The 16629-nt window shown below is 32.5% G+C and overlaps 1 protein-coding gene across 3 annotated transcripts in view; it reads left to right on the forward strand.

Moving 5' to 3' along the window:
• LOC132031013 (protein CfxQ homolog) overlaps positions 1-16629 on the forward strand; it is a 32369-nt gene that overhangs the window by 11993 nt on the left and 3747 nt on the right. Inside the window, exon 1 of one of the 3 annotated variants that reach the window (XM_059420845.1) lies at positions 13912-14273. The exons of the other annotated variants lie outside the window; for them this stretch is intronic. Within the exon in view, the coding sequence (XP_059276828.1) occupies positions 14136-14273 (138 nt within the window). The 5' untranslated portion in view covers positions 13912-14135. Of the gene's footprint in view, positions 1-13911; positions 14274-16629 lie in introns of those variants that run through there. 3 annotated transcript variants of the gene reach the window in all.

Consider the following 16629-nt stretch of genomic DNA (forward strand, 5'->3'; position numbering starts at 1 on the left):
AAAAGAAAAAAGAAAAATAAAGAAAAGAATATATATATAATATATATATATTTTTTTTTAAAATGTACACTGTTTTTGCATGCGTCCCTTACGTTTTTGACCACATTCTTTATGTGATTTTTAAACAAATAAATTCCACTTTTAAAATGCTTTTGGGGGTAATAGGTCAATTATATTAATCCGAGTATACATTTGGTTTTTTTATGTATTTTCCCAAACGAAAATGGAACTCGCTTTGCAAGCAAAAATCTTTCTTTAACAAGTTTTTAATTTCTCCTCTTTGGTTGCTGATTCTTGAGTTTATTATTATGTTCAATTTTAATCGATAGGCACAGAGATAATGAGTAGTAAAATGAAAAATCTATATATTTTTTTTTTCTTTGAGAGGATACGGGGTAGATTTTCCCTTTGAGTATTTTTTTTGCACCTCACTTGTTGAATTAGGTTATATTGTAATGGTTGAAGATGTAATGACATATTCTTGAAGCTTTTGGTGGGTTTAGTGTGTTCTTTTATGGTCTTGATGTAGCAGTTTATGCATTTGAAGGTGTAGGAATGGTATTGCCTTTGGAAGTCGAAAGATAAAAGAAACGATGGAAAATACATTTTTTGTATTTTGATTAATTATGACGCATTTCACCTTTACAAATAGATATGTACCTTTACCCCCCGTTATTTTTTCTATATTTTTTACCATTATTTTTTACTTAAAAAAAAAAACTGAGAATTATCTTTCCAAATGAAACAATTTTTATATTTTAATAAAAATTTTTTTTTTAAAAAAACCCATTTTTTTCTCTTTCTTCTTCTTTCTCCTTTTTTTTTCTTATCTTTTCAGTTTCTCCTCAACCACCCCCAATGCCGCCGCCGCCACACAATTTCCCACGCAACTATAGCATTGAACATAAACGTGAAATCATGAAGATTAAATCAAGTTCTACATTGTTGTTAAATTCCATTCCCCATGAATTTTGGTGAAATTTAACAAATGGCAAGAGGAGCTTGGGAATTAACAAACAACAATTTCCATTGTTGTTAAATTCCAATCAAATTGAACATGGAAAGAAAAAGGCCTTGGCAAATGGCAATTAATTCAAATGGGTTGTCAAGTAAAAAATTGAATGGTAAATTGGATTCATTTGATGATTGTGTGTTCATTTGTGTTAATGAAGAACTAAAAATGGGATGAAATGAAAGAGTGATTCTTTTGTATAGGAGGGGGGGGTTTCTGGTCATTTTCTTTGCATTGAATTTTGTTTTTGAAAATTAATGTGTTATGATTGAGATATTCAAATATTATAAAAAAAATAAAAATAAATAATTAGATCTTTTATATTTATATTTTTTATTATTCAAATATTAAGATGTAATTCATAATTTCAAGAAAATGATTATTTCATGATGTATTTTCCCCCATAAATCTAGATTTGATTTTTTAGTGATGAAGAAGACAAAATTAATGGTTAATTAGAGGTTAATTAGTGTAAATATAATTAATGTAAATTCAAATGACAAAAAGAAAGAAAAACAAAGTTTTGTGTGAAATTTTTGGATTATCAATCTTAGACAAGGATGGTGGTCTGTTGCATAATCATTTTTTTTCCACGAATAATAAATCCAAAACATGAAATAGTAGAAAGAAGATTTTGTGAAGGGAGATATTGTGTTTGGCCAAGATGGATTGTGGTTTTGGTAGTGACATTTGTGATCAAAATTTTCCTCTTTAATAAATGTTTTTTTTGGGATTTCTATTTAATATCTTTAATGTATGCCATTGAGTGTTGGGATTTTTGTCTGTTGGTGAAGACAAAGGACAAAATTTACAATCCTCGCAACGTTTGACCTCCATTCTTTATATTTAAACAAATAAAAAACTTTTCTCCAACTTTTCAATTAATTAAGAACAAGTTTATTTTTTTTCGAGTGGAAAGAAGATTTTTTGAAGGGAGATATTGTTTTGCAAGTTTGTGGTTTCTTTATATTTAAACAAATAAAAAACTTTTCTCTCTTTTAAATTAATTAAGATTTATTTTTTTGAAACACGCCATTGAGAAGTCATTTTTGTCGGTAACGGAAGACTCTGTTTTGCACCTCACCTTACGTTTGACCTCCATTCTTTATATTTAAACAAATAAAAAACTTTTCTCCAACTTCAATTAATTAAGAACAAGTTTATTTTTTCAGAAACGCGCTGTATTTGAGGTCATTTTTGTCGGTAACGGAAGACTCTGTTTTGCACCTCACCTTACGTTTGACCTCCATTCTTTATATTTTTATATTATTTATTTAGTTAGTTAGTGTACCTAATAATTAGCGAATAGAAGTTAATTCAGATATTAACTTTGGGTTTAAACTCCCAACTTTATCATAAAAATCAAACTCTCCATCCATCTTCCAACAATCAATACTCTTCCCTTCATCAAGTGTGTAACATAACATAAAAATAAAATTCAAACGTACATGCACAAAGCTAAGTCAAGGTAAAATCTTACTTGCATTCGGATATCAAACTATAATAATCTATCATGGTCAAGTTATAAATTGAATATGAGAATGTATATTAATTAACTATAATCTAGTTATAAGAGTGTATGTTAAGATATGTGGCATTTCATTACCGGTATGATGTGTATATTAGATAAATGCTTAATACATCAATAGTACATTAAACTTGTCAACTAATTTTATTTTAACACTCGAACTATGCTTTGTTCCAATTGAGCACCTAAACGCATAATTATAAAGTGTTTCTATTAAATGTTTTTGGTTCAAATTTTAATTTTTTTGCGCATGTTGTCAAGTGCCTGTACGTAAATAAGTTAATGACTTAAAACTTGTCACCTGTTTTAATTACATGCATTACCTTTAATAAGACGTAAAACGTCACGTGTTCTAACTGAGGTTGATGTGTATAATCAAAGGAGATAACGTGTATATATATATGCCGCTTGAGAACATGCACACTTTTTTTTTTCTTTCAAATATTGAACTGAAAGTGTCTAATATGACCACTTTATCATGTGTTCAGATGCTCAATTGAAACAAACCATAATTCGAGTATCTACATAAAATTTAATGACAATTTAAATGGTTTGTCGATATATCAAGTCATTGATAAATAATATGTTTTCAATTCGAGAATATTCTCATATTTAAGTACTTATTGCTTCCTCCATCTCATCGTTTTAATATTTTTTCTAGTAACCCTACAATTACGGGCTAAAAATGTTAATCTATTTCTCGTTGTTTTCATTATATATAAGTGTTGTGGGGGTACGAACACAGCTGCCCCCACTTGCACAATGAGCTTCACAAATTGTACACGCATTGAATGCTTGTACCATGAGCTATATAACTTGTACACTTTATCCAATTATTTTTATATCCCACGTAAACATATGTCATAGTACTTAATATTTATTCCCTTCTCATGCAAAAATGTATGCACTTCAAATTTAATTCTCCGATACATTTATTTCCTCCGTGCACTTTTACTTGTTCACTTTTGACTTTTCGTATTCTAGCTGAATATTTATTCTCTTCTCATGTATAGACATATGCAGTTCAATTTTAATTCTCCTACACAAATTTATTTATTCCGTGCACTTTAATATGTTCACTTTTGACTTTTCACATTCTTTAAGAATTAATAAATCCCTCGTGGATATATGCCATAGTACTGAATATTTATTCTCTTCTCATGTATACACGTGTGCACTTCTATTTTAATTCTCCGACACATATTTATTTTCTCCGCGCACTTTTACTTGTTCACTTTTGACTTTTCACGTTTTTACTGAATATTTATTTTCTTCCCATGAGTTTCACAAATTGTACACGCAATGAATGCTTGTACCATGAGCTATATAACTTGTACACTTTATTCAATTATTTTTATATCCCACGAAGACATATGTCATAGTACTTAATATTTATTCCCTTCTCATGTATAGACATATGCACTTCAAATTTTAATTCTCCTACACAAATTTATTTCGTCCGTGCACTTTAATATGTTCACTTTTGACTTTTCACATTCTTTAAGAATTAATAAATCCCACGTGGATATATGCCATAGTACTGAATATTTATTCTCTTCTCATGTATACACGTGTGCACTTCTATTTTAATTCTCCGACACATTTATTTTCTCCGTGCACTTTTACTTGTTCACTTTTGACTTTTCACGTTTTTACTGAATATTTATTTTCTTCCCATGAGCTTCACAAATTGTACACGCAATGAATGCTTGTACCATGAGCTATATAACTTGTACACTTTATCCAACTATTTTTATATCCCACGTAGATATATGTCATAATACTTAATATTTATTTCCTTCTCATATATAGACGTATGCACTTCAAATTTTAATTTTTCTACACAAATTTATTTCGTCCGTGCACTTTAATATGTTCACTTTTGACTTTTTCACATTCTTTAAGAATTAATAAATCCCACGTGGATATATGTCATAGTACTGAATATTTATTCTCTTCTCATGTATACACGTGTGCACTTCTATTTTAATTCTCCGACACATATTTATTTCCTCTGTGCACTTTTACTGGTTTACTTTTGACTTTTCACGTTTTTACTGAATATTTATTTTCTTCCCATATTTCCATTTCTAATATTTATAAGTGGCTTGGGGGTACGAACACAGTTGCCGAAACTTGTACCAAAAGCTTAACAAATTGTACACGCAATGAATACTTGCACCATAAGCTATATAACTTGTACACTTTACCCAACTATTTTTTAATCCCACGTGGACATTTCTAATATGTCATAGTACTTAATATTTATTCCATAGACGTATGCACTTCAATTTTAATTCTCCGACACATTTATTTCCTCCGTGCACTTTTACTTGTTCACTCTTGACTTTTCGCGTTCTTGAAAAATATAATATGTGTGTGTCCAAATTACTTGTTCATTTATAAAACCAAAATAAAATTAATCCTTTCTAATAAATATTCTTGAAAATAGTCTATTGGAGAGAGACTATGACAAATGTCTAAGTGGGATAAAAAAGTAGTTGGTTAAAGTGTGCAATTTATATAACTTTTGGTACAAATTTGTATTGCTATTGTTCATCCTCTTTTCACGTTTAAAGTATTAAGAAAGAAGGAAAACCCGTTTTCCTTCTTTGTCAATACTTTACTTATCTTACTCTCCTTTGCATTCTCTAATTATTGTTTCTTTACATTTATAAAATGTATTACTTTATATTTTCATTTCGGAATTAAAATTTGGTGATTTACGATATAACATATCACATTTCTAATATGTCATAATACTTAATATTTATTCCATAGACGTATGCACTTCAATTTTAATTATTCGACACATTTATTTCCTCATATTTTTTAATTAATTTAATAAAAATATTTTATTAGTTTTGCTTTTAAAAAATCCAATATATACAACAATGGTTCTTATGTTTGGATCTGAACAGTTAATTGATTGAGATGGATATCAACTTGTCGGTATACATATAAGATATTAAACAATTTAAAAGAAAAAATCTAAAATCAAAATATTAATTTTCCCTCACCTTCTTATTAATTTTCTTTTTCACATTGATGAACAACTTTCATTGTCATGACTATGACAAATTTTTAAAAATTATTTACAAAATACAAACCTTAAAGACAAGCTAATTAAAGTGAATAAATATGTATGGCTAGTATAGAAATAAATGGTACTATCATTAAAATTGACCTTAGAAAAAAAGATGAAGTTGTCTGGCAAGACCTAATGAATCCATGAGGGAAAGCAGATATAGAAGATTTCCACCAATCATAATTTTGGTCAAAATCTTGTCATTAGTTTTTGTCTTAGGAAACCATGTGATTGACACCGTGATTATAGGAACTTTGATTATAAAATATTCTAAATGCAACCTGTTCCCCTCCTACATGATACCATTGATGTATAATCTGATACCTATTGGCCTATTACTCGTAGAGGCTAGTTCATAATTTGAAATTTATCAATAGTAGCTATTCCGGGCTTGTTATTTAATCCCTAAGCAGGAAGGAATACGTCGATAATTCTTTAAATTTGTGAGTGTATTTTATTTACATATTTAAATTATAATATGTTTTAATTGAGCAGCTAAACATATACTATATGAGATACCTCTTGCTCAAATTTTGACAAAAGTTATGTGCATCAAGCGCCCCATTATGTAGATAAATTAATCAATTTAAACTAAATCACCTCCTTTAGTTATACACATATAATTCAACTAGAACATGCCTGAGGTTTTGCGGTTTATTGAGGCTAATGTGTATAATTAAATGAGACAACATATTTTAAGTGGTTAATTTATCTATGTAACGGGCGCTTGAGAACAACAACAACAACATACCTAGTGTGATCCCACAAGTTGGGTATGGGGAGGGTATGATGTACGCAGACCTTACATCTACTTTTATAGGGTAGAGAGGTTGTCTCCGATAGACCCTCGGTTCAAAAGAAATATAGTCAATGCATGATTACAAGAGAAATAGGACAACAAAATATTAAGATACAAAACAAATGGAGCAACACATAGTAGTACACACATAAGGATAATGATCTACGGGATACCAAAATACTACTACTGAGAAAAGGAGAAGAGAAGATGGAAAGGCTAGCCCCCCACCTCTCTCACACACATCGCGATAAAACTCAAATACCTACTAACCTTCTATCCTAATCATCGACCTCCAAATCTTCCTATCTAAGGTCATTTCCTCAATCAGCTGAAGTTGTGCCATATCCTGTCTAATTACCTCCCCCAGTTCTTCTTCGGCCGACCTCTACCTCTCCTAACTCCTGTGACCGCCAATCTCTCACTCCTCCTAACTGGCGCATCCTCACACCTCCTCTTCACATGCCCGAACCATCTCAGTCTTGCTTTTCTCATCTTGTCCGCCACATAGGCCACTCCGACCTTGTCCCGTATAGCTTCATTTCTAATCATATCTCTCCGAGTATGACCACACATCCATCTGAGCATCCACATCTCCGCTACCTTCATCTTCTGAATGTGAACGTCCTTGACTGGCCAGCATTCTGCCTCATTCAACAATGCTGGTCTAACCAGCACTCTGTAGAACTTACCTTTCAGCCTAGGCGACACCTTCTTATCACAAAGCACCCCGGAGGCTGTCACGATCCATTTTCATTAAGTCATGCGGGCACCTACCTTTCCTACCTCGGTAAGCGAACCCTTATCCCAACAATCATAAAAACGTAAATAAAGCGAAAGAAGATAGACTAACGTAAGTCTAGCGATAATAATATAAAGAAAATGCGAAAGTAAATGAAATCCACCCTAGTATCCGGTCTGGTCATACAAGAGCATCTAACTAAATACTATAAGTCTGAATAATAGCATTACATAAATAGTCTAAAAAATTATGTCTCGGGATGGAATTAAAGACATAATAAAAGGAAGAGTCTTCGGGCAGCGAACGTCCTCATGCTCACCCTGAAGAGACTTGGATCAGCAATCCTCGAATATTAGCCACGAGGAGTAGAAATGGATCCCACCTGGTACTTTGCATTCTTAAAAGAATGCAGCAAATACTGGTCAGTACAAACAACAAGTACTGGTAGGTATCATAGGCCGACTAAGACTAGCTAACGTATATAAAGACTACAAAGCAAGATAAACACGTAAACCAACAAAGTACAAATCAACACGAATCCATATCCACGGTACAATCATCACCTATGTTATAGCATCTAAACCCAACTGTGCCAAGTCTCAGTATAATCAATCTGAACCAGTACATCACAATCATATCACAACAGTCATCACCTATGTTATAGCATCTAAGCCCAACTGTGCCAAGTCTCAGTATAATCAATCCGAACCAGTACATCACAATCATATCACAACAGTCATCACCTATGTTATAGCATCTAAGCCCAACTGTGCCAAGTCTCAGTATAATCATTCCGAACCAGTATATCACAACCGTATCACAACATATCATAGGAAACCAAAAGGTACAATGCAATGCAATAATATATATATGATGAATGCAATGCATATGCACCGTACACATGTACTCCGACGATGAACCATCACATCTCGGCAGCACAATCCATGGGGGACCCGCGAAGTCCATGTACCACTCGCTCCAGAAAGTGACCTCGGATCACGAGCACTCTCTCGATCCCGGCAAGAAACCTCGGGCATCGTACACTCATTCGTTGCTGGTAAGAAACCTCGGGCAACGTACACTCAGTCGTTCCCAGCAAGAAACCTCGGGCAACGTGCACTCAGTCCGCTCCGGTAAATGACCTCGGATCACGGACTCTCATCTTTCTTTTATGCTCTCCGGCAGAAACCTCGGAGGCTACACTCTCTCACTTATCATCATCAGTACCATAACCATGCAATATCAATGAATCATGAAAATGAGTATGAATATGATGCAATGTAATATCAACAAACAATTCAATCCCAAACAGTACCACATAGGGCACACAAGTAATATCAGTAATAAGGCTACACAATAAGCGACAATGAAATCACAATCTCATCTCAATACCAATCAAGTAAAGTACCGCAATATCATAGTCATGATATATCACTAGTCACAATTTTCCAATGTCTCAACGTGGCAACGAGCCAATAAGTAAATAGAACAAGATAAGTAAATCACCATGACGGGGTGGCTAGCCCCTAAATCATACAACAAGGCCCAACCTAAGACAATATCCAACCCAACTTCATACCCGAAGGTTTACATGCATTCTCCGACAATATCATCTAGACAAACGTTTCGCTAATCGAAGTCTCACCATAAGATAAACCATAACTTACCTGGAGAGCCGAACAACAAAGTCTCCAATAATCAAACCTTAGTCTTTCCCTTCCTTTGAGCCTCGAGATAATGGAAGTCTAAACATATCCGAATCATGAAATTAGAATCAAGAAGAAACATCATTCGAACCTTACTTCTATTCAAGACCCAAATCCTAACCTATGAAATGGGGTTTATGAACTAGAAAGATGGAATAAGGAATCTATAGGTCTCAACATGAAACTAATGTTCTAGGTGATCAATTCCCATCAATTTTAAGCTAGAAGAACTAACAAATCACTTAAATTCGGATTCTAGGCAAAACCCCCAAATTTGGGTATGAACACTAACTTTCAATTTCATAAATTAGCCACTTATTAGGAAGGAATCATGCAATAATAGATTCTAATCATCAAATCCATGCTTAATGAAGCTAACCCAATCAATAATTCAAGGTTTTATAGCCTAGAACAAAGAACCCACAAACCCTCTTTTAATCCTCAAGTTCTTAAAGAAACTAACATATTTTATGGATCTCCTATGATGATTAATGGAATATGGAATGGTAATGAAGATGGAAGGACTTACCACAATGATACTCCCCCAAGAAATGCCTTGAAATGCTCCCAAAAGCTCTATTTTCGGAGTGAGTAATGAATGAAAGGCTTAGGGCTTTTAAATATAAAATCTGGTCTGTCAGCCGCTATAGCGGTCAAACCACCGCTATAGCGGTCACCCCACCGCTCCGCTCACCAGACACCAGAAACTTCTAGTGTCTTTCAAACTTGGAATCAACAACCGAAACCATCCCGGAACCTCCAGGACACAAACCAAATATGCAGATATACATAAAAAACGCGCTACGAACGTACTCGTGGCCTCGGAATTCCCATCGGTGGTCTCGTTGACCAAGTCAACCCCGATACCTCAAAACTAACTTTCCAACCCAAGTCCCAAAATACACCTGAGTGCATTGGGAATCGAACCGAATATACACACAAGTTCTAAAAGACCATCCGGACCTCTCGGAATCGACGGATTACCGAAAAAGGTCCGTTTACCTAAAAGTCAACTATGAGTCAACTCTTTTTCGCTTTAAGCCCAAATTTTCACAAAATCGCCCAAATCATATCCAAAGACCTCAGGAAGCGTGTCAACGGTCCCCTCGGGTCAAATGTGAGCTAACAAAGCTCGGGAAAGGGTCAAAAGCATTAAAAAAAAAGAAGCAATAACGGCCAAACGGGTCGTTACAGAGGCGAGCCTCCATTTCATCCACCCTGCTTCAATACGGTTTGCGACATTATCGTCAATCTCCCCGTTTCCTTATATTATGGACCCAAGGTACTTGAAACTTCCGCTTGAGAACATGCTCATAATTTTTTTAAAAAAATTTGAACTGAAATTGTCTAATAGAAACACATTCTAACGTACTGTGCAGGTGCTTAACAAGAACGGACAATAGTTTGAGTGTTTTAAAGAAATATACCGGCAAGTTTAAGGAGTTGTTGCTCTATTCAATCCCCCCTCCCCCCTCCTCTAATCCCTAATTCATTTATAAGTATTATGTTCATAACTTATTATATGTACGTATCTAGTAAATATATCAACACATGTATAATCTGAGCTAAAACTATTAAATTCTACTGCCCCTTAATTGTTATTTCCTTAACGATTTAACCAGCTACCTTACTAACAAAACACTTCATACACTATTTACGAGTTTAAATTTTTATAATTATTGTAACGAATGTTTAATTGTTAAAATAATTTTACTGATTGTATGACAATTTGAGGAAGTTTTATTTCGAATTATTTAGGTTTAGTTGGATGTACACGTGGTCTCACCTAAGATTCTTCGTCTAAAAAAGAGCAATCTGGTGCACAAAACATTTCACTGCTTTCACGGCTCGACTCTGTGACCTATAGGTCACACAGAGTCAACCTTACCGTTGCTCCAAGGCTCCGCTACATAAGATCCTTTGTCTATCCGAGACAATTATTAACTATGTTACACAATCACTATGAAAAAAGTAGCTGGACAAAATATTCTTGTGTGATTCAACTACACAACCACTTTACATATAAAAAAAAAATCAAAAAAAAAAAAAAAAAAAAAAAAAATCAATTCAGACTCTAATCACTGAAAGATACCTTGGATTTCAAATTGTTTCTGCTTCATTCTATAACTCAGTTCTGTCATTCAGATAAGGGATTCAGATAACAAGGAAAATGAAATGGCCCAACAGAAAACCCATTTTCATTGGGCCTTGGGAAATTTTAACCCAGTCCAAGAATGTGATAGACCTGATCGTTTGTTGTTGATAAGTTTTTAAAAAAGCAGCAGCTCAACCCAAACAACAATAATAGGAAATGTAGCACAAATCCGCCCTGCAGAATTTATAAAACCAAGAAGTGACATACAAATCTATATCAAAACTAGCAAACTAGCCCGTGCGATGCACGGGGCTCAACATGATTAATTTAGTTATCTACTTTAGTTAATCTTTATGGTTTGTATATTTTGCAAAGGATACTGCGATTCTCCTTAGTGAGTCTCTATATTTTTTTCCCTTCCTCTTATTTTCCCCCCTTAATTTCTCAATTGTTGTTAAAATTTATCTTATTTTGGTTATCTCCTCCTCTTTTTATATTTAACAAGTTGACAATTCAAATATCTTACATGTTAAGTTTATAATCACAAGATTCAAAGGATATTTTATTATATTATACACATTTTTAATTTAGAACCACAAGATTTGAAAGTCTATCTTTATTTCTTAAACGCCTTGTCTAGTCAAGTATAGACACTTAAATTGAGACAGAGGGAGTATATGCCAAATGAAGGAAATAAAAGGACAATTAAGACACTGTGAACCTGTGGGGACTTAAAAAGTAAACACACAAGGGTAGAATTAATATTCAACTTCTGAAATGTACACATGTTAGTCCATGCTTAGAGTGCAATTTTAGTTGCTTATTGTTGTTGTGTTTGTCCACCTTGGGTGTTTATATATAATAAGAAAAATATAGAATAGAAAAATAGACATATATTTTTAGTGATGTGGCCAAGTAATGTGGGACGAAGAGAGTACTTCATTTATTAATTCTTAAAGAATGTGAAAAGTCAAGTATGGTAATGTGACCAAGTAATATGGGACGAAGGGAGTACTTCATTTATTAATTCTTAAAGAACGTGAAAAGTCAAGTAATGTGGCTAAGTAATATGGGACGGAGGGAGTAATTCATTTATTAATCCTTAAAGAATGTGAAAAGTCAAAAGTGAATAAGTAAAAGTGCATGGAGGAAATAAATATGTGTCGAAGAATTAAAATTGAAGTGCATACATGTATACATGAGAAGAGAATAATTATTCAGCAAGAACGTGAAAAGTCAAAAGTGAACAAGTAAAAGTGCACGGAGGAAATAAATATGTGTCGGAGAATTAAAATTGAAGTACATATGTGTATACATGAGAATAGAATGAATATTCAGTACTATGACTACTTCATTTATCAATCTTTAAAGAACGTGAAAAGTCAAAAGTAAACAAGTAAAAGTGCACGAAGGAAATAAATATGTGTCGGAGAATTAAAATTGAAGTGCATACATGTATACATGAGAAGAGAATAATTATTCAGCAAGAACGTGAAAAGTCAAAAGTGAACAAGTAAAAGTGCACGGAGAAAATAAATATGTGTCGGAGAATTAAAATTGAAGTGCATACGTGTATACATGAGAAGAGAATAAATATTCAGTGCTATGACATATGTCCACGTGGGATTTATTAATTCTTAAAGAACGTGAAAAGTCAAAAGTGAACAAGTAAAAGTGTACGGAGAAAATAAATAAGTGCATACGTCTATACATGAGAAGAGAATAAATATTAAGTATTATGACATATATCCACGTGGAATAAAAAAGTACTTAGTTAAAATGTACAAGTTATATAGCTTTTAGTACAAGCATTCATTGCGTGTATAATTTATAAAGCTTTTGGTACAAGCAGTCACAGCTGTGTTAGTCCCTCCTTCACACTTATATATAATAGAAAATTTAGATGGACTTATTAACCCATATACTCCAAATTCTACCATTCTTTTCCGATTGAGGTTCAAACCCCTAACTCCAAAGAGCAAAATCAGGCGCTCAACCAACAAACCAAGCGGCATTTAGTGTCAAGATGTCATTTCTTTCAATATATCCTTTTATGCGATATATATGTTTAGTAAAAATTAAATTTCCGATGAAGCGATGTCGCTTGACACGCCTTTGTTCAACGTGGGTCCGCCCCTGTCGCATAGCTGATACATGTATAAGTTATGAGGAAATATATGTATTATTTTATGCAGGATGAAAGATGGAATAACTAATACATACTCCCTCCGTCCCAAAAAAATTGTCTTAGTTTGACTTGTCACGGAGTTCAAGAAATAAAGGAAGAGTTTTGAAATGTGTGGTCCAAAATGTAGAAATGCGTGGCTATAAATCATATGATAAAGTTATTATTGTTTCTAAATATAGAAATATGTCAATCTTTTTGGGACAAACTAATAAGAAAAGTTAGACAATCTTTTTTGAGACGGAAGGATTAATAACTAAACCCTGCATAACTAATCTCTACATAAAATAATACATATGTCCCATCATAACTAATCTTTACATTATTAATACATGCATAACTCTGACCAGCTACTGAACGACCCCGAGTGTATAAAATATTGAGAAAATTACACTGTATGTTAATTGGGGCAACAATGCTACAAAAATTGACCCATTTTTTTAATTCTTACAAAAATGACTCAAACTTTTCTCTCTCTGCTCTCTCTCTCTCTCGCGCGCTCTCTCTCTGCCTTTGTATGTGTTTGTATATGTTGATATGTGTTGATATAAGTGTGTATATGTCTGCAAATGTTTGTATATTTTAGGCTATTTTTTGTAATATAAGTTTTGGTCTATTTTTTTTTTTACAATATAAGTAACTAACTTGTATATTTCTGAAATTTCTCTAAAATTAAAGGCCAGATACTGCTATAAAAGGACAAAGGATAAAAGGTTTCCATAATGGTATCCTAATTAAAGCCATAAAATTAGGATTAAAAAATCACCGGCCACGGCTTACTAGATTGCCGATTCCGTGTACGCAATGCAGCAACTTCCATTCCCTTTCATTTCATTTCAATAATGACTTGCCTATGACTTGTTTGACAAAATTCCCCTGAGAAACTCAAAACCATTTTTCAATTTTCATTCCACCGACACCATAAAATTCTGTTATTCCTTTTACCTCTCCATATCTGAGAGAGGAAAAATAGAGAAAAGAATATGCAGAGGATACGAGATCAACGGTCAAGATCATCAAGAAACATAACAATTCATGGGTTAGCACAATCTGGTGATGTTGTTGCATTCAAAAACTTGCATAATGATAATCCTTCTCTTCTTAATGACCGTAATCCTGTTGTACGATCTCTATCTCTCTCTCTCTCTCGCTTTATATATTACTATTCTTTCTGTCCCAAATTATCTGTCGCGATTTTTAAAAATATATGTCTCAGATTATTTGTCGTTTTAGAATTAGAAGTTGAACACAAAATTAATTACTCCTTCCGTCTCAAAAGATGTCTTAGTTCGACTTGGTGCGAAATTTGAAATTTAAGAAATAAAGGAATAATTTTTAAATGTATGGTCCAAAATAAGGTCTCATGAGGTTAAATTATTTATAAATATAGAAATGCGTCAATCTTTTTTGACAAGCTAATAAAGAAGTTAAGACAATTTTTTTTTTTTTTTGGGATGGAGGGAGTATATTTTTCCCATTTCGCGTTATTGTTCTTGAAGACTATAAACACCTCAATTATGAGTAATGTTATGATTGTTCAAATATCAATGTAGGATAGAATAGTTTAAGAAAAGCCCTTCTAATTAATGTGTCTTAAGGGCTGTGTAATCAGATAATTTGAGACCGAAGGAGTATTTCTTTATGTTTTTATACTCGTGCAAGAAGTGCTATATGTACGAAATCTTTCTAGGCTATTGCATTTCCATAAATGGTAGTGTTTTCATAGCTAGAACCATAAAGGTGATTTTCCCATCTGTCTAAGCCTTGACAGAGTTTGTTGGTACCTGTGCTGGTGGAGTAGCAGGTGCCCCGTGTCGAGGTGCCCAAGATGGCCCGAACACCATGATTATCGGAAAAAAAAGCATTTGTAGGTTTCATGTATATTCCCGATGATGACCCTCCACCATCTGTCGGCCGTGGTGGAGTTGATGTTGCTGGTGGGGTCGGAGTTGTTGTTGGTGGAGGTGATGGGGTGGTTGTTGGTGGTGGAGAGGTTGCCGGTGGGGTTGGGGTGGCCGGAGGTGGAACTTGTGGAGTTGACGGCGGTGATTTTAGGAGAAGGGGCGGTCGGAGTTGACATTTTCAGGCGACCCTTCTATATATATAGAGAGAGAGAGACACAAACACAGAAATAAATGCGAACACTACAAAGAATTGGTTAGAACTTTTAAAACTTTGTTAGGAAGAATTGTGGTTTTTTGTAAAGTTTTGTATAGCTTTTTGTTTCTCCGTAAGGAATTTTGCTCCTTTAGGCCATCTCCAACCCATTCCATCATTTTTTGTACCAAAATGGTGCAAACAACAAAATGTTGCAAATTAACTTCAATCCATTGCATCATTTTTTGCACCAAAAAAGAATATTCATTTTATATTCTTCTCTCTCTTTTATATTATATTATTTTCTTTTTTACTTAAATTTTATTTTTAATTTCATAAAAAAAAATTTTTTTTTTTTTTTTTTACATATCCATCCCATGTAATTCATAATCCTTTGTTATATAATCATTTAATATAAAATTATTTTATACCATAAAATTTTAAATAATATAAATTATAAGCAAATATTATACGTTATACATATTAATGGATAATTCAAATAAAAGTGAAATCATTGATAAAATATAATTAAATAAATACTCTTACATTAAGGTAGAATTTATTTTAATTTCTACATAAATATTCAACTTCCATGATTAGTACGTTGCTCCCATAAATGCTCTACTAATGCATTGAAACTAAAAGAATTTAAAGAAGAAAATAAAATTTTATTGTCGAATTTGGATTCTATTGGTGATCCAAATATTCGTGAATTTATTCGACAAGAACAAAACGAATAATGGATAAAAGAAGTCAACAATTTTAATGACTACAACCACAACAATCCTCCCCATATACACTCAATATTTTAATGATATTGGTGGATCTGGAAACGACCCACCAGAATACTAAATTATTGTTATAATTTTCTAAATTATTATGTTGTTTAATGTATTTTCAATTTTAATGTATTGAACATTGTTATGTTATTGATCATTATGTTGTTATTGAACATTATGCTATAATTGTGTTATATATTCGAAATTATTATGTTGTTGAACATTGTGTTATTTATTAACAACATATTATATTTTATATTTGCACTTTTCATTTTTTGTGATGGTTATATTTTTTAATACAATTATAACTTATAATAAAATTACCTTACAATTTTATATAAAATAATATATACGAAAATTAATTTATAAAACTTACACTCCATAATAAGATGTAAAATTAATATTATAAGCTATTAGATAAAAAATAATTAGGTATATTAGGAATCTAAAATTATAAATTAAAATTTATAATATGTTAAATTAAAAGTGTTATATAATAAAAAAATAAAATAAAATATTAATGAATAGTAATGGTGTAGATAAATAGGTATATTAGGAATCTAAATGTAAAAATTAAAATTTATAATATGTTAAATTAAAA

This window comes from Lycium ferocissimum, chromosome 9 (assembly GCF_029784015.1).
Source record: "Lycium ferocissimum isolate CSIRO_LF1 chromosome 9, AGI_CSIRO_Lferr_CH_V1, whole genome shotgun sequence".
In the NCBI taxonomy this organism is placed as follows: Eukaryota; Viridiplantae; Streptophyta; class Magnoliopsida; order Solanales; family Solanaceae; genus Lycium; species Lycium ferocissimum.